Source organism: Diadema antillarum, unplaced genomic scaffold, assembly GCF_040938485.1.
Source record: "Diadema antillarum isolate AM-2024a unplaced genomic scaffold, OU_Dant_1.0 seq00002491_RagTag, whole genome shotgun sequence".
Classification (NCBI taxonomy): domain Eukaryota; kingdom Metazoa; phylum Echinodermata; class Echinoidea; order Diadematoida; family Diadematidae; genus Diadema; species Diadema antillarum.
In genome coordinates, this window is record NW_027273095.1 from 1 (window position 1) to 24,492 (window position 24,492).

At 37.4% G+C, this 24,492-nt stretch overlaps 1 protein-coding gene across 1 annotated transcript in view; it reads left to right on the plus strand.

Moving 5' to 3' along the window:
* Positions 1–2,056: 2,056 nt before the first annotated feature.
* The window catches only part of LOC139714876 (uncharacterized), an 83,057-nt gene continuing 60,621 nt past the window's right edge, over positions 2,057–24,492 (plus strand). The window contains exon 1 of the mRNA XM_071626525.1: positions 2,057–2,628. Within this exon, the coding sequence (XP_071482626.1) occupies positions 2,296–2,628 (333 nt within the window). The 5' untranslated portion in view covers positions 2,057–2,295. The remainder of the gene's footprint in view (positions 2,629–24,492) is intronic.

Below are 24,492 nucleotides of genomic sequence, written 5' to 3' on the forward strand. Positions count from 1 at the left end.
AGTAGTACAGTAGTTTGGGGGAAAAGGTTGGTTGTCGTACAAAGTGATTTTTTTTTTTTTATATTCTCTTCATATTTTCTTCATACCAACTAACTACTGGGAAATCAGAAATCATTGTGCCTTTCTTGTCCAGCACTGATAGCACTTAGAATATTGTCAAAACTTTGAAGATTACAAACTTTTGAAATGAATGTGCACATATTCTCAAACTTCACTTACAATGTATGTGTATTCTTCCCCAATTATTTTTGCAATCACTGAATCTATGTTTTGGGTATATGTTCCCCTGGGTAGCTCAAAATGAAAATGTTCACACATCTTGGGAATGATTGAAGTATGGCAGTGATATTTTCATCCACAAAATTATAAGCAGGCAAAGTTTACCTACATTGGCCTGGTTCCTGCTCCCCCCTCCCCCCCCCCCCCCAAAAAAAAAAAAAAAACCTGCATAAAAGTTTCCACTTGTGAAGTACGTACAGCTGAGGCTGTTTTACAGTGCCTAAGACCTCTCTAGTCCATGCTATTCCAGGATCACGACTTTCCTGTGATGTGCGCGAATACCAAGGCTTACTGTAGGATTTGACTGAGGGATGATACATTGTATGTGCATCATTATTTGGTTTACGGTAGTTGCTATTGAGTATGAACACTGTAAATTTCAACTAATTACAAAATGTACATTAAAACCATAAATGTTTGCTTCATTTTGATTTAGCGAATTTCCCGAGAGCCAAGATTTGAGAAATTAAAATGCTTGCAAAAAGTTAAGTCTGCACTACATGTACAGACCTGTATTATGCATTGAATGCCAGTGATAATTCACAAAAATTTCAGGCTGTGAAAAAAGGCCGCCGGCTCCAATTTGCAGAAATGTCGTGCTGAGAATATTTCTTGCTTTATGGTCCCGTCTTCACTACTGTAAAAGTGGATATTTTCGCGCAATTGATTTTTCGCGCTTGGCCAGGTAAGAAGAATTTCGCGTGTTTTTTATTCCGCGGAATAAAGACATCAGCTACTGAAACATGTGGCATGTGAAAATATTCGTGTGCTTTTATTTTCGCGCTAGCTTCTGGTTGCACGAAATGCGCGAAAATTTCAACACCGCAAAAATTTCCACTTTTACAGTATCCAGTAGAAGTCCTGGTTACAGAAGAGTACCAGTACAGGTACAGTGCAAGTTGTCCTGTGTTGAACATTATAGCTGACTTGCTAGGTAGATTATAATAATGGTTGTTTGGAGGGTTCTTGACAAGGCAATTACAATTTACTTTAATGACCTACTCCCAAGGGCGCCACAGGGAGGTTGCATAATTTCAAATTATAATGAAGCTTATCAGCCTTCTTATGCAAGTTTTTATTTTCATGTTCGCTCTTTGTAACATGACACTGAAGAGGGAGATGATTACCCGAAGGCAGAATGAAACTTGCATTCATGTTAATGTGATTGTAAACTGCAATGCTTTTTCTTTAATACACGTACTGTACATATGTCACATATCCAGTCATTGTATAAAACGAGAAGTGTTATTTCAATCACTTGCTTCTACAATGAGGGTTTTAATACAAACTTTCACCTGTATATCTTGGGTGTTTTAGCAATGCAAATTATCATTGAGGTACAGCTGTATGCCACACTTGGAAGTACAACTACATAATGTAAAGCAAGACATGGAGTGCTAGTGATGTAACATTGCATACGTGTGATCAAGTGAATCCATCTATGGTATGTGTCTGTGTGTGATATATGTGTTTGTATCCCATATTATTACATTGGTTATTACATATTTATTGAGTATTAACATATAAAAAATCACAGTCTTTTAAAAATGCTTGTATAGAGAGTCATCATAATTGTAAATCTCTCAAAATATTCAGATCTTGCAATCAACCTTCATTGATACACTGTAGTAACCAAAGACTTTTGCCCTGCCTTTTGTCTCTTCTATTAAACTGCTACGTAATATGCGAATGTTTTTCACCTTATGGAATCGGAAGGAAAATCTGTGTTGAAATGCTGGTATTTAATATGGAATTGTTTTCTTTCTAAATTTCTTTTTCAGGTTGCGACAGTTTTCTTGTTAGCTGAGCAGAGCCGTCAGTTTGTTTGATCCGGAGTGCAACCATACCCAACTGCCATAATGTAGCTCGAACACTGCTCTCGGTTCTTTTTGGTGAGCAGCAGTTGCTCGGGTATTGATAAGCCAGACATTCTTGCTCTCCTGTTGTGGATGAATATTTCTTGAGACCTTGATTATACAACCTTAAGACGATGGATGCCGCGACACACTTACTAATATGATGGATTTAAAAGAGGAGGAGGTGGCTGAGGAGGGGGTGGTGTTGCCCCCAGACCCCAGCCCAGCCCCTCCCAAACCCCTGACCCCGTTCCAGCTGTTTTTCTACCACAATGGACTGGAGTCCTACCTGCGCCACTTCCCCCAGGATTTCACCCTCGGCCACTTCCGGGCCCTGACAGAGGATGATCTGGCGGACGACTACGGCGTGGCAGAGCTGCCGGACCGCATCCGGCTGATGCGGGCGGTGAACAAAGCGAGGGAGGAGTATGATGATCGGGAGAGGGAACTGGACCGGAGGTCTCACCATGGAGGGGGAGAGTCCGAGGGAGAGGTGAGTGTCTTGTTGAAATCCTTGCTTCATTGAAGACCGTCGACCAAGACATACATTTTGTAGATTATAAAGTAGAATGAGAGGGAGAGAAGAGATTGAGAGTGGGCCTGGATATCATTCACAAGAAAATTTGTATTTTCATTTTTACAAGGTAACGTTGCACAGAGGTGATTTCTGCTTTCATTATGACAAGAAAAATAACATGTTAACAAAGATTCCGCAACAGTACATGTAGTTATCAAATATTCTTCTTAGCCACTATTAAAATGAGTTTGACAGCAAAGATACCTGATTCAAAAACCTTGTTTCTGTTTTAAATGTCAAGCATCTGAGAGCAAAAACACAACATGAAGTAATGTTGCAGATCAACCACAGTCACAGGTATCAAACCGGTGTGAGCACTGTAATGTTAGTGTTCACCACACCACACATTTCCCATAGCAATGAAATTCACTCTCAGGAATGCAAGATGGAAGGACACACACTACTTGTAACAGCATTGGAACATTTTAGCATGGGTGAATTGGAAAAGAAATTGTCAACATCCAGAGTGATCATTTTCACTAATTGCTGTGACTGATGAAAGTACTGGTATTGCAATTTCAGAAGGGCGTGATCAATCTATCAAAAACAGCAACAAAAACAATCATTTCAAGTTTGTTTTGCCACAGATTTCTTTTTCTTTTTCAGTGACAGTGATAGTATTACGATTCAGCATAAATGAAAATATCTAAATTATTCAGCATATCTCTGAGTGTGAGATTTATTTGACATCCTACTGTATATGCTTGGTTGTGTCTGTTCAGTTTGCATGTGGTTGCAAGTATATGTTGTGTGGAAGAGGCTGTGAAGACCTGCAAGTATACAGGTGGTACGTGCATGCACATTTCATATTGTGTGCAAAAGATAAGAGCAATATACATGTAGTTTATAGGGCCTCCACCTCCTGTCTACACTGTACAGATATCTTGATATTGTTACATCATTAAAGAAGAGCTTCAAAGTCATGTAAGTTACAGTTTCCTTCAAGCAGTACTGTAGTCCTCCATGCCTTATTACATGACTTTTGGCTACAGACATGATTTTGTTCCAGCATTGCTTCCAACTGTAGGACGTAAGCCCTTGTAGGTACCTGTATGCTGCCTGTTTGCATAATTCACGTCCATACTTTTGTTAAGACCATTGATTATGCGTATATGCCAATATTTGATGCACAATAAAATCAGACTTGGTACAAGATGAGGGGGGGGGGGGGGGGAGAGGGCCTCACGCCTTGAAGGCAGACTACTCCTCTCTTTCAAAACCCCGAGGATGGTTAATGCCTTGATGAGCATGGGTGTACAAAGGTGCCTATTAATGATGCAGGAAAATATTGTGCGTGTACGTGCATCCTCGACACAGCAGTCCAATTAGACCCATTTCCCATGTGTGGTAGCAATTAAGGAAGATGTTAATGCTCTTGTTTACTCTCAATTTGACTACCATGTTGCTGAAGTCACGACACAGTAATAAAGAATTTTTCAAATTTTGTGTGGTTTCTGTTATTTTGTTTGGCCAGTAGTATACATGTAGTAGGTTATGAAATATCTCTCTTGTTGTAGCAGGGCCCTGTGGCATAGGAAGATGCAATCCAAACATAAGTCAGAAAATCAAACATGAGTCACTTGTCAGCCAATCAGAAGTGAGTATTCAGAGACTTAATACATTCATGTACATTTGATTTTCTGATATATGTTTGATCTTAACTTTTATGCAACAGGCCCCAGGACCGGCTTTTGCATATTAATAGTTGTAGACAGTGCTCAAAATTCCAGAAAGAAATTGCATGTTGTACACATTGTACTGTTGTGTTCGTACAAAGGGAGTATTAAAGGGAAGATAAACCCCAAGAGCAATGTGGATTGAGTGAAAGCAGCAACAATAGTAGAACACATCAGTGAAAGTTTGAAGAAAATCGGACAATCGATGCAAAAGTTATAGATTTTTAAAGTTTGGTGTTGGAACCGCTGGATGAAGAGACTACTACAGGTTATGACGTATGAGTGGACAACAATACCAAGAAAATATAAAGAAAATTCTACAAAAATCCATTTTTCATGAAAATTACAAATTCCATCAACTTGATATTGACATATGTTAAGGGTAGCAATTATTTCCTCTGGTTTCTGAAAGCGGTTGGTCCATTACTCTTTCATAATTCTAGAAAAGTGAATTTTGGTTGAATTTCCTTTATATTTTCTTTGTATTGTTGTCCACTCATACGTCATATCCTCTAGTAGTCTCCTCATCCAGCCGTTCCAACATCAAAACTTTAAAAATTCATAACTTTTGCATCGATTGTCCGATTTTCCTCAAACTTTCACTGATGTGTTCTACTAATGTTGCTGCTTTCACTCAATCCACATTGCTCTTTGGGTTTACCTTCCCTTTAAAGGGAGCGACCTCAGACAATGGCATGATACATGAATATTTGCACAATGTGTCATGATATGCCAAGTGATTGATTTTAACACTGGGTGTGATCTTACCTGTCACCTGTCTGATTATGTTCAAGGTGACTGCATGAATATGTTGGTCAAAATTTAATACGCTGGTAGGCTGTGACAGGAACAAGGCTTATTGTGGATACAGTATCAAAGCATGGCTGACATAATGACATTGACATCAGCGAATTCGTATTGTACCAGTGCTGTGGAGTGTCGGGTTGTAATGTCTTGCTTCGATTATTGTAGAACATCGCATTTTTTAAATTTTCAGTTAAAAGCAAAGCGTCAGTCCACATAGACGCAAAGATATAAATTTTGCAATAATAATAGATTTGAATTGGCACGTACAAGTAGGTATGTTTTGTCATGTTTACATCGCTGAAATCATATCGAAATACAAAGAATTTGACCTGGTAGTTGCATGCACAGTGCATTTGCACTGATCATCACTAGTTTGTACTCAGTTGCAAGATATACAGTACAACACATCCCACATTTACCCACTATCTTTTCTACCTGTATTTAAATTCAGTGCATATGGTATAAAATATTTTTTATCCATGGTTGTGCTTGAGTACAAGCATTAAGAATGAAAAACATACAAAATAGTTTGATCAAATTAATGGTGCAATGTTGTGTTTGTAGCTCCATGATTTCTCTCTTAATGCACAAAAAGGTATGTAAGACCCTACATGTACAATGTAGACTATTTTGTAGCCATTGGACTCATGTAATGCCTTCTCCCTCTACTTGTATGATAGCCAGTGTGCATAGCCAGGGCTGCATTGTCTGCAAACTAGTGCACACTTTGCAATATCCTGCATCTGGTTCACTGAAGGTATTGATCAAGATGATACAACAGGATTAGTGGAGAGTGTGTACTTTTCTCTCTTTCAAATCAATGCACAGGGCCATTCATACATACATACATGTACATTGTACCACCTTCAGACTCCTGAGTCCCAGAGAAACTGATAGCCTATTGTTAGTTTTTGTAGCTTGTATACTGTAAGTAGGTTCATTTAGAGACACCAATTTTGTATTATATTTTGGATATAATTTATATGCCATTATTAAAGGAGAGAAAAAACGACAACTTTGCTTTAATAAAAACCCAGTACCGTAAAGTTCCGTGTATAAGACGCACCCGTATATAAGACGCACCCCTAATTTCGGACCTAAAATTAAAAAAAAAAAAAACACACACGAAAATGTCCACGCAAATATTGCGTGTGTCATACATATTATTTCAGCTCAATATTTCCCTAGAATGCAGCATGTATTTGCTCTATTTTTCGTTTCCTTTTATATTTTCTTTTAACGGTATTCATCGGGTATCAACAAAATATGGAAGACGCAAAATGCGAGACCTGTCTCGGTACTCACTTGCTATTGTTTCGCCTTTCAATCGTGGTACATGTGTCATGCATATCGTACTCATGAGTATACAGTACGATCTTTGCTGTCATACATAGCAGAGGGTGTCTCGCATATTGACGCATGTCAGACTGGAAGGTTCATCACGAAAAATAAGAAAAACATCAACAAGTGTAGCAGAGGGATCATACGGCAAGACGTACGGTGCGTACGGTAATTACACTCATGCACTGTTACCAGTAACATGTGTGTCTATTGTACCATGCTTGTATGCACAGTGCTAGCCTTTTGCAAAAGGCAGCTCGCTATAATTTCAGCACACGCACACAGAGAGCAATGGACTTGCACACACAGCGCGCAACGGGTTAGCGCGCTTCGATCCGATCGCTGTGTGCACGCGAGTCTATTGCAAAAGCCTCTCTGCAGCTGCTGCCTTTGCCAAAGGCTTGCTACTAGCTAGCTACAGCACAGTGTAGCTATGCTATCCTAGCCGGTCTCGCACTCGTGAAATGAAGAGCAAACGAACGACATGGATACGCATGCATGCTTCACACATCGTTCATATTTACGGTGACATAGTGTCGATCCTACTCCGTATTTTACAGCTTTTGTCTATGGTCATATTGATACTAGTACATTGATAAGTTTTACAGTATCGGTAATTTAGTAATGATACCTGTACATCGCGTATTCCAGCTACTAGGTTGGCTGTTGGTAGCTTGGTAGACTGACATCGGTAGCATACAGCAGTGCTGTTACAGCTGTTGTCTATGGCCAGATTGATACATCGTTACTGCACAAGGCCGATGTAAGTGTATCTCGTATTTGCAGCTTTTGTGGGTGTCCAGATTGAAAGATTGCTCTTTTATCCGTAAGTTCTAGTGATTGCTTACCTTCCAAACGTCGATGGGCATACATGGCCCCAAGTTGGCCTTATAAAATTGGGTGTACATGACGGATTTTTTTCCTCGATTCGACTGTACCCGTGTATACGACGCACCCCCGATTTTCAACGTTTTCCGACGAAAAAATAGTGCGTCTTATACACGGAACTTTACGGTAGATGTCATGTACAAAAGAAAAGCCAACAGTATAACATGAATGTGAATACATTGTACATGGGACTACAGGTCTGTACACTTTTTTAATGGGGAATTTTATGCTTTAAGAGATGAAATTTCAGTTTGCTGAATTGGTTTTGTGTTATAGAAGCAATTTTTATTCAAAGAGTGTTGTACAGCTTGCATATTTACCTTTTAGTGTGTAGTATTAGGGCCTATATGTCGAAGGAAAACTAGAATTTGGTAACATGCTTCCTCCATGCACCATGCTGTAGCTTGTTTTCCTTTTCTGACATTGTGTATGTGTATAGGAAAATGTAAATTTCTGTGAATAGAACATCAAATGGATGACCTACTTGTACTAACTATAGTACTATGGGCTATGGTACAGGTATACATGTCATTGCAATTCCACAGCAATCGCAGCACTTATGAGAAAAGATTTCTACACACAATACATAGAGGCATACCTGCATGCAGCAAGGGTGGATATATCAAAGTGCACATGTGAAGTAATAAAGCTGTGACATGAGATTGTTACATTTGTCCTGTCTATGTATATAATGTACAACTACGTAGTTAGAAGAATGATCAGAAAAGCGGGGAAAAATTTGCTACAATATTTTTCTTTGACCCTCTACTACTGAGAGGATGTCATGTAAGTTTGTAACAGCTGTGTACAATGTAGGTAAGGTTTACAAGACCTTTTTAAAAAAAAAATAATCAGGGCATTACTGCTAGAGTATCCCCCCCCCCCCCCGAAAAAAGGTGATTATATACAATCCATGTCTGTGTTTAGTTTGCTTTGCATTACATCTGTATGACCTTCAAGTTCTTATAACTCTTATTCCTTTGTGTTTGTTTAATACAGGGTTAAATATATTGGGGGAATTTCTTTATATTATTTTTTATTCTTTATCATTATTCTGTATTTTTTTTTACACATAAATCATTTGGTATAGTTTCCCTTTACATGTCTTTATTACAAAAATATCTGGGTGTTAGAGTATGAGCTTTACCCTGAAGTAAGATGATTTGATGATGTATAGCTGGTCTGTCTATAGATGATGAAGGTAGCCTGGTAAACAGCATGACAAAGGTTACAATGTATGAAAACCCTGCAGAAATATGCTCCCAGGTATATCTATTGATATATGCTGTGAACTGCCTTTTATTCATCAACTGGATCACATTTGGAATCATTGGAATATTCAAGGCTGCACAGTGAACTTTTTATAAAAAGTATGAACGTTTGAGTCACACACTTCACAAGCATGCTGGTAATTCTATTCACTGTAGTGTGGATCGATTCGCTGACTCACCATCAAGGCCATACCACCATACTTGACATTGACAAGTGCCACTATCATTTCACAAATTATGTGACTATCTGATGCCCCTTCTTGTAATATGAATTTTTAATGAAGTACTTGGTAGTGTCATGTAGAAGTTAGCCAAGCATAAGCTGTATGTACATACTGTAAGTATTAAGTTTTTGTTTTTGTTTTTGTTTTGTATACAGAAAGTACTGATGATCATACATTGTAGTTTTTTTAAAAAAGAAATGCCATAGCAGTGGAGAACCAAAGAACCATATGGCTTAAATTGTATTCATCCCTTAATTTTTTATTTCATTTTAAATAAATACTTTAATGACATGGTATACTGTGAAGTCATGTCAAAATCAATAAGTAGCCTACATTTGTAGGTAAACTTTCATAATACTGTACCTAGTATTCTAAATTTTAATGCCTCCAAGCTGCATTGCAGTGTCTACAAGAAGCAGGCAGGAAGAATTGGGGATAAGAATTGTCACAGTGGGCTTGTACAAGTTTCAAACTTACATTTGTATTGAAATTTAGATGGATGCATGTCTGAAATGCAAAACGTTCATCTGTTTAACTGTATTTAAGATTTCGAATGTGATGCAATAGAGTTTTGGCATTCAACTCTTTGTGGATGTAACGTCAATGTGTATAATGCTTAAAGATGGTGAAATGGATAGATTGAATGCATGGTGTGTCTATGATATGAGAAAGAGTGCTAAAACATACAGTCACAGCATATATATAATTTCGATATGTAGTAATGTATGTAGACAATGCAACCATTCAATACCACTACAGTACATACACAATACATTTGTACTGTACTCCATTGCCTGTAAAAAGTGTGCCTTTAAATTTACACTGCAACTAAGCTACATTTTTTGTATGGCAGTGCTGAAGGTGATTCAGTTTAAAATGGAAAGCATACTACTGCAGGTGAAGGACTACAATTGGGTGTGTAGTCTACACAAGAGCACTCACACACATGTATTATGTACATTGTGGTGCAAGGCAAGATTTGCTCATCCTCATGAACAAATATCTTTATGGGATGCTCGTGTTACTAGTTGAGCCGAAATGAAGAGTGGACAGTGGGTGTATGTGACTCTCGCATCTTACATCACCACTTTTCTCCGCCCTATTCGAGTGCTGCTGCGTTATGAAAACAAGTAGCTGCCGAGGTTTTTCCGTGTGGAGAACAAAAGATAGTAATTTGAGACCATTGCTTTCTTGCGAAATGTACTCGAGGAAAAATGATGGCATTTTATCAATGGGCTGATGACTAAGTTTCTCAGATTAGAAACAAGCCATTACTGTAATTTAGAAGACAATGCTCTATCCCTACAAGGGTTATCATGACCAGGGTTCGAAATTGGCGATGGTCCGCTGGCCATAGGCCACCCGAAATCACGTCGGACTAGCTAAAAATCGTAAAATTCTGAAGTTACTAGTCTGTCTGGCTAGCCAAAATATTGCTTCAGTGTCAAAATTGATTCTGTCCGCCTGGCTAGTTAAAAAAAAAGTTAAAGCCCAAACAAAATTCTGGTACGCCTGCAAAAGTTGTCAAATTTTGCTCCAAAATGTGAACGTATGCCTAGGAAATGTGCGGAATAACGCTGTAATAACAAGATATTCGATGGGTAACGACAAAAATGGGAAATATTAACCAAAAACGTTCAGTCTCAGAACTTACCCGAACGGGGTCAGGCTAGACTCGGACTCGGGGATAACTCGGCCTCGCTTTGCTTGACGGCGGGATGAGTTGTATTGGTTGTCCCTCTGGATTGTACAGTGTTGTACTATGCATATGGGAGCGGCCTGTATAAACTACATTGTAGCGTTCTGGCTACTCGCAGTAATGGTCCGAGTTGTTACAATGCGCGCATCAAAAACCTCTTTGGTGCGCATGCAAAATTAGTGTGCGCCTCTCAAGCACCTCTAAAAACAATCAAAGACGCTTGATAAACAACAACAAAAACTTCAAAGACCGCGCGTCTCAGCAACTGAGGTGATGTGCGTATACTAGTAGGCTTGAGGACCGCGCGCTGTCCATTTGTTTTGTACAGGATTAGCAAGCACTTTCCTGTCTGCTCAGTAAGGCCCGTAGTATTATAGAGTACTGATGAACATGGTGATCACAAACTGAAAAATTGTAACTGTAAATTATCTGAAATAGGGTCGAGTTTTCCCTGAGACCAAGTTAGTCTGGAGCCTTCTGGAATAAAAGTCGGTCTACCTACTTTTATTATTTTTCTCAAAATACTCCAAAACGACTCATCATTCCGGCAAACCGCGTCAGCCAGGTAAGTTTCTTTGTAGACTCTTTCGATATATTGCAAGCAAATATGAAATGGTGCCAGACGGGTTCTCAAGCCCTTACCAGAACTTTGTTTTCACTTTAAGTGCGACCCCTGATGACTGTTATATTTGTTTGTAATGATATCTACATCTGTACCATATTTTACATTCATCAAGTATAAAGACATTGAACACCTTTATCAGTTCCTTGATTGATCACCTCCCCCTCCAAAGAGCAAGGGGGAGGTTGGTAGCCGTTGCCCGGGTGAGTGTAGTCTTTTGACAAGGCCTTCTGGCTGAGGCTTGGAAAAGAGACTATAACTGCGAGAAACGAGTGAACGCGAGACCGAGTGGGGCAGCCATGAGATATTTTGGAACCTGACATGAATTTCTTTTCTTGAACCTTGTTTTTCGTTGATTCTGCTACTAAAAAGGTAGCGGCCAATCAAGCGACCGCATTGCTCGCAATAACGTTGCATCTGGTGAATATGCATTTATAAACATGTATGTTGGTGGCTTGCTCATCCGTAATGCTCTGTAATCCAGCCTGCACTGCCTGTGTTGACACATGATTCATAAGCATACATACTAGTACTGTGGATCAACTCATGAATACATTAAAATAATTCATGTTTGCGTACAAAAGTATGTCGCGTAGCGGCAGGGGAAAAAAAAAAGGTTTGAAAAGGCGTTCACCCTTTCTCTCAGTGCTCTGTGTGGCGAGTTAGTCTCATTCCTCAGCCACGAGGCCTTGTCAAAAGGCTAGGTATAACTCCTGTTAAATCCCAAGCACCCAATCAATTAGCATTGATAATTTGTTGGGTGGCAGTGGAGGAGGGGTACCACACATAGCAGAGAGGCTTCCCTTCTTCTCCACTTCCTGTCAGCAGTGCCAAATGGTCACAAACTATCTACTCAAGCTGTAACAGCCTTTTGAAGTTCAGATCACACTGGACTGCTTGAACCCTGCTGTTTCCTTCCTGAAACTGCCCCACCCCTGCATTTAGGGAAACTGTGTAAATAGACAAGGTCATAAATATTAAAAGTTTTATCACAAAATGAGTTAACTCCATTTTTGTGAATTTGGGATACTTTAGTTTGTGATTAAAGCTGCTTAGAAACAATGAAAATAACAAGAAAATGCAGGATATTTGTAGTCATAACTTCTAGAATATTCTTTGCTATGTAAAAAGTGAGGTATGACTAGACAGGTCTCATTTAGCTCTATCTCATGATGGACTTAATATTTAAAAAAAAAAAATTAAAATTGTGCTTAACATGTTGTGGGATCAAACTCTTCATAGATGTTGCCAAACACAAGGATCTCGAGGAAATTCTTTCATTTTCACAGCTCAAACACAAACCATGTGAAATTTACTATAAACAACACATCACATGATTATCAACAGCAATATCTTGCAAACAGTTCACCCCCCTCAAAAAAAAGAAAAGAAAAAAAAGTGGAAAATAAATTTTGTAATGAAACAAAGGGATTTGCATTGTTCCTGGTAGGGGAAACATACAGTAGGATGCCGACGGCAAGCAAAGTTTCTGATGGATGTTGAGGTGATTAGAAACAGAATTATTAAAGCGGAAGGGTAAATGAAGTACATCTGTAAAAACAACTTGTGAAAGTGAAAAAAAAGACACAAGTAGTCTTTGATTATCACTTTCAAAGAACTGTACACTCTAAATCCCAAATGCAAAAGCAGACATGATGTACAAATGTTGTAGGGCTATATAACATAGGGAGAAGAGAATGCTTGACTGCATTGAAATTTGCTTTTTGGAGATTTCTTAACCATTTTTTGGTATATTTAGTAATGTCACCTTTTTTGTTTTCTTTTTGATCTCAAGCTATAGACTTGAATACCATATTATGTAAAATAGACATTGTTTTACTCTTAGGCTGAATGTGCTGGACACATTAACATTGTAATCATTGTATGTATTAAAGGGCCACACAGTGTGGACAAAACTCTGGGTGAAGTTAGGGAGTAGGCCTAAAGCATATAATTATGCATCATTAAACCATGCTTGATTTAATGCACATACAGTACATTAATCTGTTATTGCATGCATCAAATACTTGATTTTGAATTTTATGTAGATACTGTATTATGGGTACTTTGTACCACTTTTTGCTTATCATGGGAAAAGATTGACTGTAAATGTATACATTGCACAGTTATACAGAGTTAATTTTTGAAATATTAATTCAATGTATATTTGGCCTCTGTGTCATTATGAGAAATTTGTATTAATGATACGAGGCAGTGGATGACTCATATTGCTTATTACTGTGGAAGCCCCTTGCATTAATCACAGCCAAGCTACAGTGACATCCAGATAGTCAAGTACATGATACCATTATAGGTTGAGACATTTTGATGTGAATGCGCTTTGTGCAACGTGTTTGTTTTTGTGAATCGTGGAGGAAAGAAATCTAGAAGGAGAGTGATCTCTACATCATATTGCACCCACAAAAATCAGATTTTAATGAGAAAAATATATGTACATGGTTGTAGATTGAAAAAAAGAAAATCAACCTTTCAGAAATGTCTCGCATCTTGTCTGATTCTGACAAGCAATTTCCTTGTCTCGGAGAACAAAATTGATCGTATGGACATGGTGATTGCGTAGATATATACACCGAACATCTTATTTACTGAGCAGAGTGCATGCAATGGTACTGGACGTCGTCATGAGCAGTAGAGTTCTTAGATATGGGCATTAGAGTTTTGCAGAAGGCAATAATCTTGTTTCATGATAGTGCAGACGAGAGATGTTCAAGGATTTACAAATATTTTGCTCGTTGGCAAGTGAATGTTAGAGTGGATTATTAAAACAAAAACATCTTTTTGTATGTGTGTGCTTTCAAGCATCATAATCTTAATAGTCCTACACTGTATGTGTGTACACGTGTAGATGTACTACAGGCATGATATTCTGCAGATTTAAATCTGATGCCACATTTTTTTTTTCTCAAGTGTACACACATTTTGCTTTGTCCATGTCTCAAAATCACTCTGAAAATTTTGATTTCCGATTTTTTTCAACAAACCTCAATATCATCCCTGGTACTATGAAGGTGGGTAAAGAATGTTTAACATACAGAAACTGTATACGTTATGTATGTACCATGTACGCCAGTCCCTATTGTACATTTTAAGAATGTTTGCCAACTATGAAGCGATCATGTTAAGTCCTTGAAGCTTTTACCTATTTTGTAAGGCTGGCATTGAAGTTTGTTTGCTGGCCCAGTTTCACTCTACGTGAATACAATGCATATCATACAATTGGCTCTATTCATTTGCAAATGACATGACTCAAAAAAAGTGTCGAACACTTACTATGTAGGCCTAGATGTACAGTGTACAATTGTATGTCTTTATGCCCCTACGTTGTAAGTTAAATTGAAAGTATGTAATGTCAGTACTGACAATGACACTGGGAATTTACATAAATTTCATTCGTAATATTCCACATTTTTGGTTGAATTTTCCTTTTGTGTTACATGCTATTCAGATTATATTTTATGCAAAGAAAATGATGTGAGAAGAAATCCCTCACCTTTTTTCAATTCATTGTCTATCCAGCCATAAACCAAGTTCTTCAAGCACTTTGTATTTATAAACCAACTTGGTATTTAACTGTAGAATTTTAAAGATGCACAGTAGGTGCTGCATTTAATGGAAATCCTCTAAAACTGTGCCGCAGTGTAAAGGAAATACAAGGGCAGCATGAATTTGAAATGTGAACATCCTGTGGAGCCATCTCAATTTGGATAGTTAGCTTCTGTTAGGTGCATTGGATTGCACGATTACTTGTCAGAGATTTTGTCCTTTTTTTGTTCTGTAGAGGAAATCATCCTTCTCTTTTTTCTTATATAATTTGAGATCTTACATCAAAATTTTTACCAAATTTTGTGAAGATGGCCTTTGGGTCGGTATCAAAATATCTCTCTGACGTCGGATTAATTTTACCAGAGCAGAAATTATAGCAGTGAAAAGGAAGAGATTAAGAGATGAAAGCTCACAGTCTACAAGATTTGGATGTTGTACACACATAGCATTCAGATTATGATGCTTGAAATACACTGCAATGTGCATGGACCACATACTTTAAAAGATGTTTGTGTTTAATGAATTTACTGAAACATTCACTTGCCAATGAGGAAAACACTTGTAGATCCTACAAACATGGACAACTCTCTTCCGCAATGTTAGCAGTGTCATGAAACAAGATTATCGCCTTCAGCAAACTACATTGTATACTGCTCATGAGGACGTCCAGTACCAATGCGTGCATTCAGATCAGTAAATCAGATGTTCTGTGTACATCTACACAACAATACATGAAATCAATTTTGTTCTCCGAGACAAGGAATATTGCTCATCAGAATCAGGCAAGATGAGAGATGACCAAGACGCCCCAAAACCTGACATCAGCTGCAAGTGCCATGGTACTCAGTATACTAATTAATACAAAAGATTGGGAAATATTAAGTGTTTATTACTGTATCACTCACTACTGTAAAACAAAATATTTTTGCGGCATGAAATTTTCGTGAATTGGAGCTGACGGCCTTTTTCGTGGCCTGAAATTTTCGCGAGTTGCCTCTAACATTCAATGCATATAGTGTAGACAGGATCTATAGTGTGCATTTTAATTTCGCGAAACTCGGCTCTCGCAAAATTCACGAAATTAAAATGCATGCGAACATTACTCGTTTTACAGTATTCCTTTCCTACATCCTTTTTCTGCTGTGGATGATTAAGGCAGCTACCATTCTGTGAAGATGAAAGAACTTACTTTTTCACGAAAATTTTGTAGTGTGACTATATACATTGAGTATAATATATGTAAGCATGCCATAAAGTTTCATGACTTTCTTTTTGAAAATAGAAATGTGGCTTGCTGTTCTGCTAGACACTTTGGTGATACCTTGCCAGGTACAGCTCCAATCCTGGATGACATTTTGTTGTTCTTTGCTGAAGAAGAAAACCCTTCCTGTTTTCATTCTCCCACCCACCAGAAATGCAAAAAATCAAAATCTCTGTGGAGAATTTTAAGCAGGAAGAAAAAGAGAGACATATTATATATATATATATATATATAGAGAGAGAGAGAGAGAGAGAGAAGGGGGGGGGGGGCAAGAGAAAGGGAGAGAGGTTTGTTTTGTTTGTTTGGTTTTTTTTTATACATGTATATTTTTTGCCTCCATTACTATGTTTCCATCAGCAGAATTGCACTGCTTGATATTGTGCAGATAAAGTCTTGTGGGCAAGTTTGCTCAAATAGCTTTCAGGGTTGTGCATAAGTGAGATGGAGGAGTCTCAAGCACTAGTCCAACTTGGTTTGATTGTATGCTACAGATTGAAGTATTCACAATACCATAATAGATGGTTGTCTGTCAGTCTGTGTGTCTGTGCATAATCATCTCCTGTTGCTATGGTAACAGCAGAATACTGCATCCAGACTAATCGGAAAGTGGTGTGATCAACTGCATACATTTTAGGGTTGTGAGGTATTAAAAGGCAATGTGCAAAGGATTTGGGTTGGTTGAAACTGAACTTTCACTTCTAGTATATAGGCCTATTAATAAGAAACGCTCTCATGTACATGTGATTATCAAAAAGTGAAGGTACATTGTATTTCACCATAATATACTATGAGAGAATAATATTTTGATTTGATCACAGGATGCAGTAGATGCAATGTATAGGTCAGGTGAATATCAAATTGCAAAATGAAAATCTTCATGAAAACTGCAGTATTTTTTTTTCTTCTCTTTTCAGTGTTGTAATAGCAACACTAAATTTCATCAGAAGCAACAGCTGGTATCATGACAAATTTGAAAGCTGGCTTGGTGTAAATTTTGTTAGCTTACCTGTGATACTGCCTGACAAAACATATCAAACACACAGTGGGGGTTGATTGAGACAGAAAAAATGTATGGCTGTATGAGTAGACCCCCCCCCCCCCTCCCCTTGTAGTAAAAGTCATTAATAGGCCCGTTCACACACAACGGAAATCGAAATTACAATCGCGATCCAAATTTCGATTTTTTTTTTCCGACCGTTCATACACAGGGAAAAATCGCACTTCGCAGCAAGGAAAGAATGATCAGTGGCCAAATTGCGCATGCCCGAAACTTGTATGACCGAAGACTGACCCCGCAGTCCCAATAGAGTTTCGCGCCCGCGCGATTCAAAGAGACTCGATTTTGTAAACAAGCAAAATAATCGCGATTATTCTGAAAAATCGCACTAATAGTGCAAGTTGGATGTGAGATTTTTCCGTCCACACACGAAAAAATTTCGAAATTTTGATCGCGATAAGAAAATCGATTTTTAAATCGCACTTTTTCCCTTGTGTGTGAACGGGCCTACAGTCTATTGTGGTAGAGTACAGTACTTCATGAGCCTGCCACAGTGAGCAGGAAACCATAAAAATGGTTTCACTGAATGCTTGTACATGTCTCATGGTCACAAGAGAAGAAAAAAGGAGGGCAAAAGAAGAAGAAGAAGAAGAAGAAGAAGGAGGAGGAGGAGGAGGAGGAGGAGGAGGAGAAGAAGAAGAAGAAGAAGAAGAAGAAGAAGAAGAAGAAGAAGAAGAAGAAGAAGAGAGAGAAAGTGGGAGGAAAAAAGAAGAGATCAGATAATATGAAGAGTGGATGTAGGCATCCATCTTTAGTATCTTTATTTTGAAGATGTAGAAGATGAGAGTGATGAGAATACAAAAAAGGACTCTGTTCACACCCACATTTGATTTCGCTCAGGCCCACTCCATTTTTTCATGTGTTTGTGTGGTTTCTTGAATTTACATTGTATGTGGCAATTGCAACATCATACAGATGTACATCGATGATTAAATTTTTACATTGAATCAGTGTATTCACTCTACCGTGGTGTGGTAGCACAAACTGTAGTTGTAGGTATACATGTACGATGTCACTCTACGTGAGAAATTGGAATATTGATACCAAAAACTTGTTATGACCAACACTTTTTAACTGACATTCATGTACATGTAGTCTGGGACAATATGGAAAGATTCAATTCGTGTGAGGAGTGTTTTGGGGTTGTTTAGAGGCCTAGGGGTAAAATAATATATTGTAAGGGTTAAGGTATATAGACACTTTACATTGAACAAGCTGCCTGGCTTCGAGGGCCGTTATTTCCTTCAGACCATGTTCATGTTGAGATTCTTCACCTCCCCCCCCCCCCCCTCCCTCTTCGCTCTCTTGAAGAGAAAGAAAGCGCAGACACCTAGCCTGTGGGGTTCAGCTTTTATTACATATTAATGATCGCTCGGGTAGAATGCAGGTTGAGGGGGGAAGTCTTCCTCACGGCATGTGATCGATTGTTGTGTTATGGTGCCCCATACAAATTAGACGAGATGGTCTGTCGTTGCCACCGGATACGTTCACTCTATGGGAGTTTTTCATCTTCTACTGTGTGCAAGGAAGGTCAAGGGTTGACCCTGTTAAAGGGAAACCTAGCTAGAAACATTGTACATAAATCTGTCTCAAAAGTGTGTTATTGAGAATCTAAATTTATAGGAGGTACATTGTAGTTAAGAAGTAAGCTTGCACTGCAAAGTCCTCAGTCGGATCAATGCGAGAGACAACAGAATTATCATCACCATATTCAAGGGAAGTAGTGTTTGTTTGGTGGCAAAGCAGCTCTGGAAACAGCTGAAATATACGGAAATTAATATTTGATGAGAGCTTGAAATGCTGTCAGGACTTAATGCAGCTGCAATTCGTCATCAGACCCATTATTATATTTCCATTGGGACTTATAATAATTGATCATGAAGTAGTTGTTATCAATCAATAGAGAATTGATACAGCCATTCTTCATTAGGGGGAAAAACAACACTGATGTGTGAAATGTCATTGAAGCAAGGTGATAATGTTTTGCTTATCACAAGAGTAGAGTCACCAATAGGCAATTTGAAAACAGTAAACCATCACCTCATGTTGTTTTAGCACCGATAATGATTGTTGCATCCAACGTAGCAGTTGCCCAGCAACCATGAGAAAGATTGATCAATTACCCTCTGATTACTCTGATCACAAAACTCAGATGGCAATACATGTGTCATACAAGTCCTTGCAATATTTTGAAAGTGAGGACTAAAGCTTGTATGTTTTTACAGTACCTGTAATAGTTATGTTGCTCCACTGGCATAGAATATGCGATAGTTCCCTTTCATAGAGGTAAACAAAACAAATATTAAATATAATGCAAAGGTAGTTTTGTTCGTAGTGTTTTGTATGAGGGAAATGAGGGATTTGGAAGAAGACATTTTGTGGTAGGATTTTTCTTCTGTTTGTCTCCCTCTGTACAAATGAAATTTGTACTTCATCTTTCCCAATCTGTTTGATCATCTCTTGCTTTCAAGACATATTTGATTCCAAAGGCCTTTGAGATAACACCCCAGATAATGGCTGAATTATTATCTTCATCTTTTCTTCTCGGAATCCTGGCAGACATGATATTCTGTAGATTTAAACCTGATTTCAGAATTTTTTTTTTTAAATCAAGTCTGTACACATTTTGCTATTTTCATGTATCAAAATCACCTGAAAATTTTGATTTCCGATTTTTTCAAATACCTCAATATCATCCCTGCCTGGGCATATGGCTGACAAAAATATATATTATATACATATATAAAAATGAAGAAAAAAAAGTAGGGAAAGAAAATTAAGCTTGCAGTATGTTCCTGTTGGTTAATGAATATGGCTTGTTACAGCATCATGGTAATGAGATGAAAGGTTCAAGTGTTCTTCAGTTAGATAATATGTAGTGGACTTATGAAAAAGAAGAAAGAAGATTTCATTTTTATATTAAAAAATGCACAAGTGTACAAACGTGTACAATGTATATGCTGAATGTAGTGTACACCATAATTGAAATCATGAGCAATACATTTTCCTCTCTGCCCACATCAAATTCTCTTTTCTCTTGACCTTTGATCACCGGCATAGGGTGGAGCATTTGCAAATATTAAAGTTATGATCTATTGCGGGAAGAGATCACTGCGATGCAACACAGGAGTCCAATTAGTTCCACCTTCGATAAACGTGTTGCTCCTGAATTGTGCATGATGCCGAAATTAAGACTTCGCAGATTACGAGAGGAGTGTGAATATAGCATTTCTGTGTTGATATACAGCAGACTTTGGAGGTGGTCATGAAGGGAAAATGTTTTATTGTTTGCTGCCTTTTTGGTTGTGAAGGAAACATAAAGATTCTGTGAGAAGCTATGTGTTTAAATGACTTTTAATACAGCAAAATCATACAAATAGAACTGAAAGTTACATTAAGACTAGGCAGTCGTGTATAGATTAAGACAAGATACCTTCCCTTATATCGTATTCCCATTATCTTTAACTCAAAACTAAACTGTAATTCCCCCCCCCAAAAAAAAACAAAACAAAAAACAAATACATGAAGACGCTATATCCATGACCAAGTCGTTATTCAAGGACCCTAATGATGAAGAGATAATGATATTTTTTTGTGTGTGTTAAAAGCAGAGTTGCTACATTATTGACATACAAGTGTGTAATACCTTCAACCCGAAGGATGCTGAACTGAAGACATTATTGGAATAGGTTTCAAATTAAATCAATAGGAAACATATGTTCAGGGATAACATTACATCATGCAATTAATTGTGATTGTATCTTATATCACTGCTTTGTGAAAATATTCATAAAAATCATTGTTTTGTGACTTTCTCATTTCATGTTTGTCCCATTGTAATGAAACTTTCAATGCTCTGTTTTATTTGAATTCACTCTTTTCATTAAAGTCAGCTTGAAAACAGAGTCGGAGTTTCTCTGTAATATAGTGGCAGAGACGCGTTCCCTGGCATATAAGTGCGAGTCTGTGGGTTGATGCTGGGATGGAGATACAACTGCTATGAATATCTTATAGTGCTGTCTGGGGACCGCGGGATTGTCTTGAAATTGATAATGCAAGTTATGCATGACACTGTGTACAATAACTGACTGTGTGGCTTGGATAGTCAGTCTTGGAGACTGCAATAAGGCAGCATAGTGAATACACACACAGGAATATATATTTCACTCTGTTCTCCGCTTATCTGTTTTTCGTCTCTATGTTATATATATAGAGAAAATGTCATGGTTTTCAGGGGCTGCATTGCTTTATCTAGTGGATCTTGAGGTGAAATAGTATATCCTCGCAGGTAGCTTTAACACACTCGGTGGCTAACCATTTCCTCTGGGCTAGATTTGTGGTGGATAGGGAAGGGGCTGTGACTGGGAAACAACAAGAAAGCAAAGAGATTACAAATGAAATGGCTTGTTGTGGCTGATTTAATGTGCTGGTAAGGTAAGGATAAAGAGTCATAAAATCTTGGGTCGTATTTGCAGTCAATACGTTTACCAACAGTTATTGCTTCTCAAAATAGTGTACTTGTATACGCCAAATATTTCACAAGGTTTTTATTTTCGCGAATTTCACAAGTCAGGTGCTATTCGCAAAATTAAAGACACACAAAAATATTGACTCTGATCCAGATGTGAATGTGACTTTACACGTGTACACTTCTCCGTTCAGTTAAGGACACCACGATCGCGAATTTAACCACTTGCGAAATCGTCGGGAATTCCCAATACATGAAAAATTTAGACTCCGGAAATATATGGCGTATACAGTACGTTTGGTGTATTTCACTGTTCGTCTTATAAAATTTTATTTATTTATTTATTTATTATTAATTTTTTTAATTTTTTTTTTGGGGGGAGGTTGAATTTTAAGCATTGAATGAATATTGTGAAATCAACAACCTTCAAACATTCAATGTACATTCTGTAATACCTCCCATTATAGAAATGCTGTGTATATTGTCAGTATTTGTATTAATATTCATCACCAGGATGGGAAATCACTAAAAATCACTTTCTTTTCTCCTAAAAAAATGATATATTACAGATTTCTCATTCCATCACTGCAGTTCACATTCATGAATATATATATATTAAAGTTAAACCTCTTGCATAATTGTCTTGCTGTAGTCTCGTTTCACAAAATTGTATGCATAATGCATGATGCGTACAATCAGTTCTATGATAGTGCTTCGGTAACACATCGAAGACTACATGTAGTATACTAGTAAGAGGTATTTTCAGTGTGTCAGATTTATGCGGTCAACTCCCCACATTTATGTGCATTTGAATGTGGAAAACACAGAGATGAAATGCTGCTGATCATGTGACATAAAAATGAATACATGTATTATGATCTGTGCATTGCTTCTTTTGCATTTTCCTCCTGTTAGTGGCCATAGTAAACCTGTAGTACTACGTGAAGAGATATACCGGTACTATTCAAATCTTGTGCAGTTGGCGAAGGTGGAATATGCAGCACTGTACTTGCAGAGCATTTATGAGGGTTTTGCGTTTTAATCTGTGTTTTGGTGTGTGTGTGTGTGTGTGTGTGTGCTTTAATTCACTCAGTGAGCATTATGGAACATTTGAAAAAAATATAGGCCTACAGACATGTACAGGTACCGGTATACTAGTATTAGCTGTGTGTCTATTATGTATGGTGCACGGTTTATAGGTCTGTGGTAGAAAAAATACACAAAAGATGCTCAGATTTGTTCATTGAGGGTCACTTATTTGTGTCTCTGTGTCAGAATGGGGTCAAATGTACAACAGTATAATTTGTACAAATTACAACACTTTACATGTTCTGGTCCAAGAAGAATTGACCAGACTCGAGGACCCATGTGGGTTTAATATCAAACACTGTCAACTATAACATTGATAAATTCTAGTGTCTCTCTACACCAGTGATGTGCATTCTATACATGCAGACCTCCCAATCATTCTGAATTTGGAGGAAAGAATCTGAATTTTGACAATTGTGCACCCTTGTTTTCATCTGATTTTCTTATTTTTCTTGATAATTTCACTACACACTCTTATAAGATGTGCTGTTTCTTATCCCATTTTTGTTTTTATTTTTATTTATTTATTCATTTATTATTATTATTAGTATTATCATTATTTTTTTTTTTTCAGAATCATCCCTATTTTCAGTAAGCCAGGTTGGGAGGTCTGCAGTATGGCCCCAACAAACCAAATTGTTTTAATCTTTATAGATTTACAGAGAACATTATCAAATGTGTAACTTGGAGTGTGAAGTGTAACAAGTCAAGCCATGTCTGAATGACACTAAAGTATCTGTTGTGTGCAATGTGGTAAACAGAGACGTGGCACACCTGTTTCATGCTGTAAAAGTTCTACAACACATGTGGTATTCATATTTACTGCCAGTGCAAGCTACCGAGTCATGCCACAAATATGCACAGAAAGGGTTCAGAGTGAGGTCAAATGGATTCTCCGAACTTTACACAAAGTCAAATTTATTTACCTGAATGCCAAGCTTGTGACAATACCAGCTTTTCCGGTAGCTTTGGAGTAAACAAACAAAACCATCAACAAAAAACAAAACAACAACAACAACAACATAACAAAATAAACAATAACATGTATATGTTTTTCCATGCCATTTTTTTTTTTTTTTTTTAGTGCATGTAGGCTCATAGATGCTTATCTGTTTTGATGAAGTCACCACACACTTGTAGTTTGCTTCAGGGGCTCAGAACAACAATAAGTGAATGGATTTATTTTAACATTTATTCATTCTGTGTTCTTTTACAGGGTAGTCTCGTCAGTACATAAAACTGCTTTACATGAGAGCCTTGTATTAAATAAAAATATCAAAATACAGTTTACAATTTGAAACAAATTTTGAACAGTACAGTGTTACAATCCATAACAACACATTACATAAAATACAATACAAAATCAAAATATAAAATTGAATATGATATAAGATGAATAAAATATAACAATGTAAACTTAAAGTATGTCTTACATTCAGAATAACAGTATACATTTATTATAACTAGTAATTATAGATGTAAATAGACAAGACCGATATTTGGAAAGAAAGGGTGCAACACCAAGCTGAAAGCATTTAAGATGAATATAAGTGTTCCGCACTTACTGATTGTTATATAACACCTGTAAATCATGATTAAATGTCACAGGAAAATTTTTCTTCTCTAGGGAGAATATTGCTTCAAATGAAAGACATAATACTTAGTGGCTTTATTTTCATCCAGAATAAGTAATTATGGTTCTGTTAAACAAAATGTTTATATTTCTGATTTGATTTGGCATGCTTAATTTGAGCAATTTTACCATTCTAACGAAAGTGTTATTTCAGTCATTGTTCCTATAGAATCTGTTTTC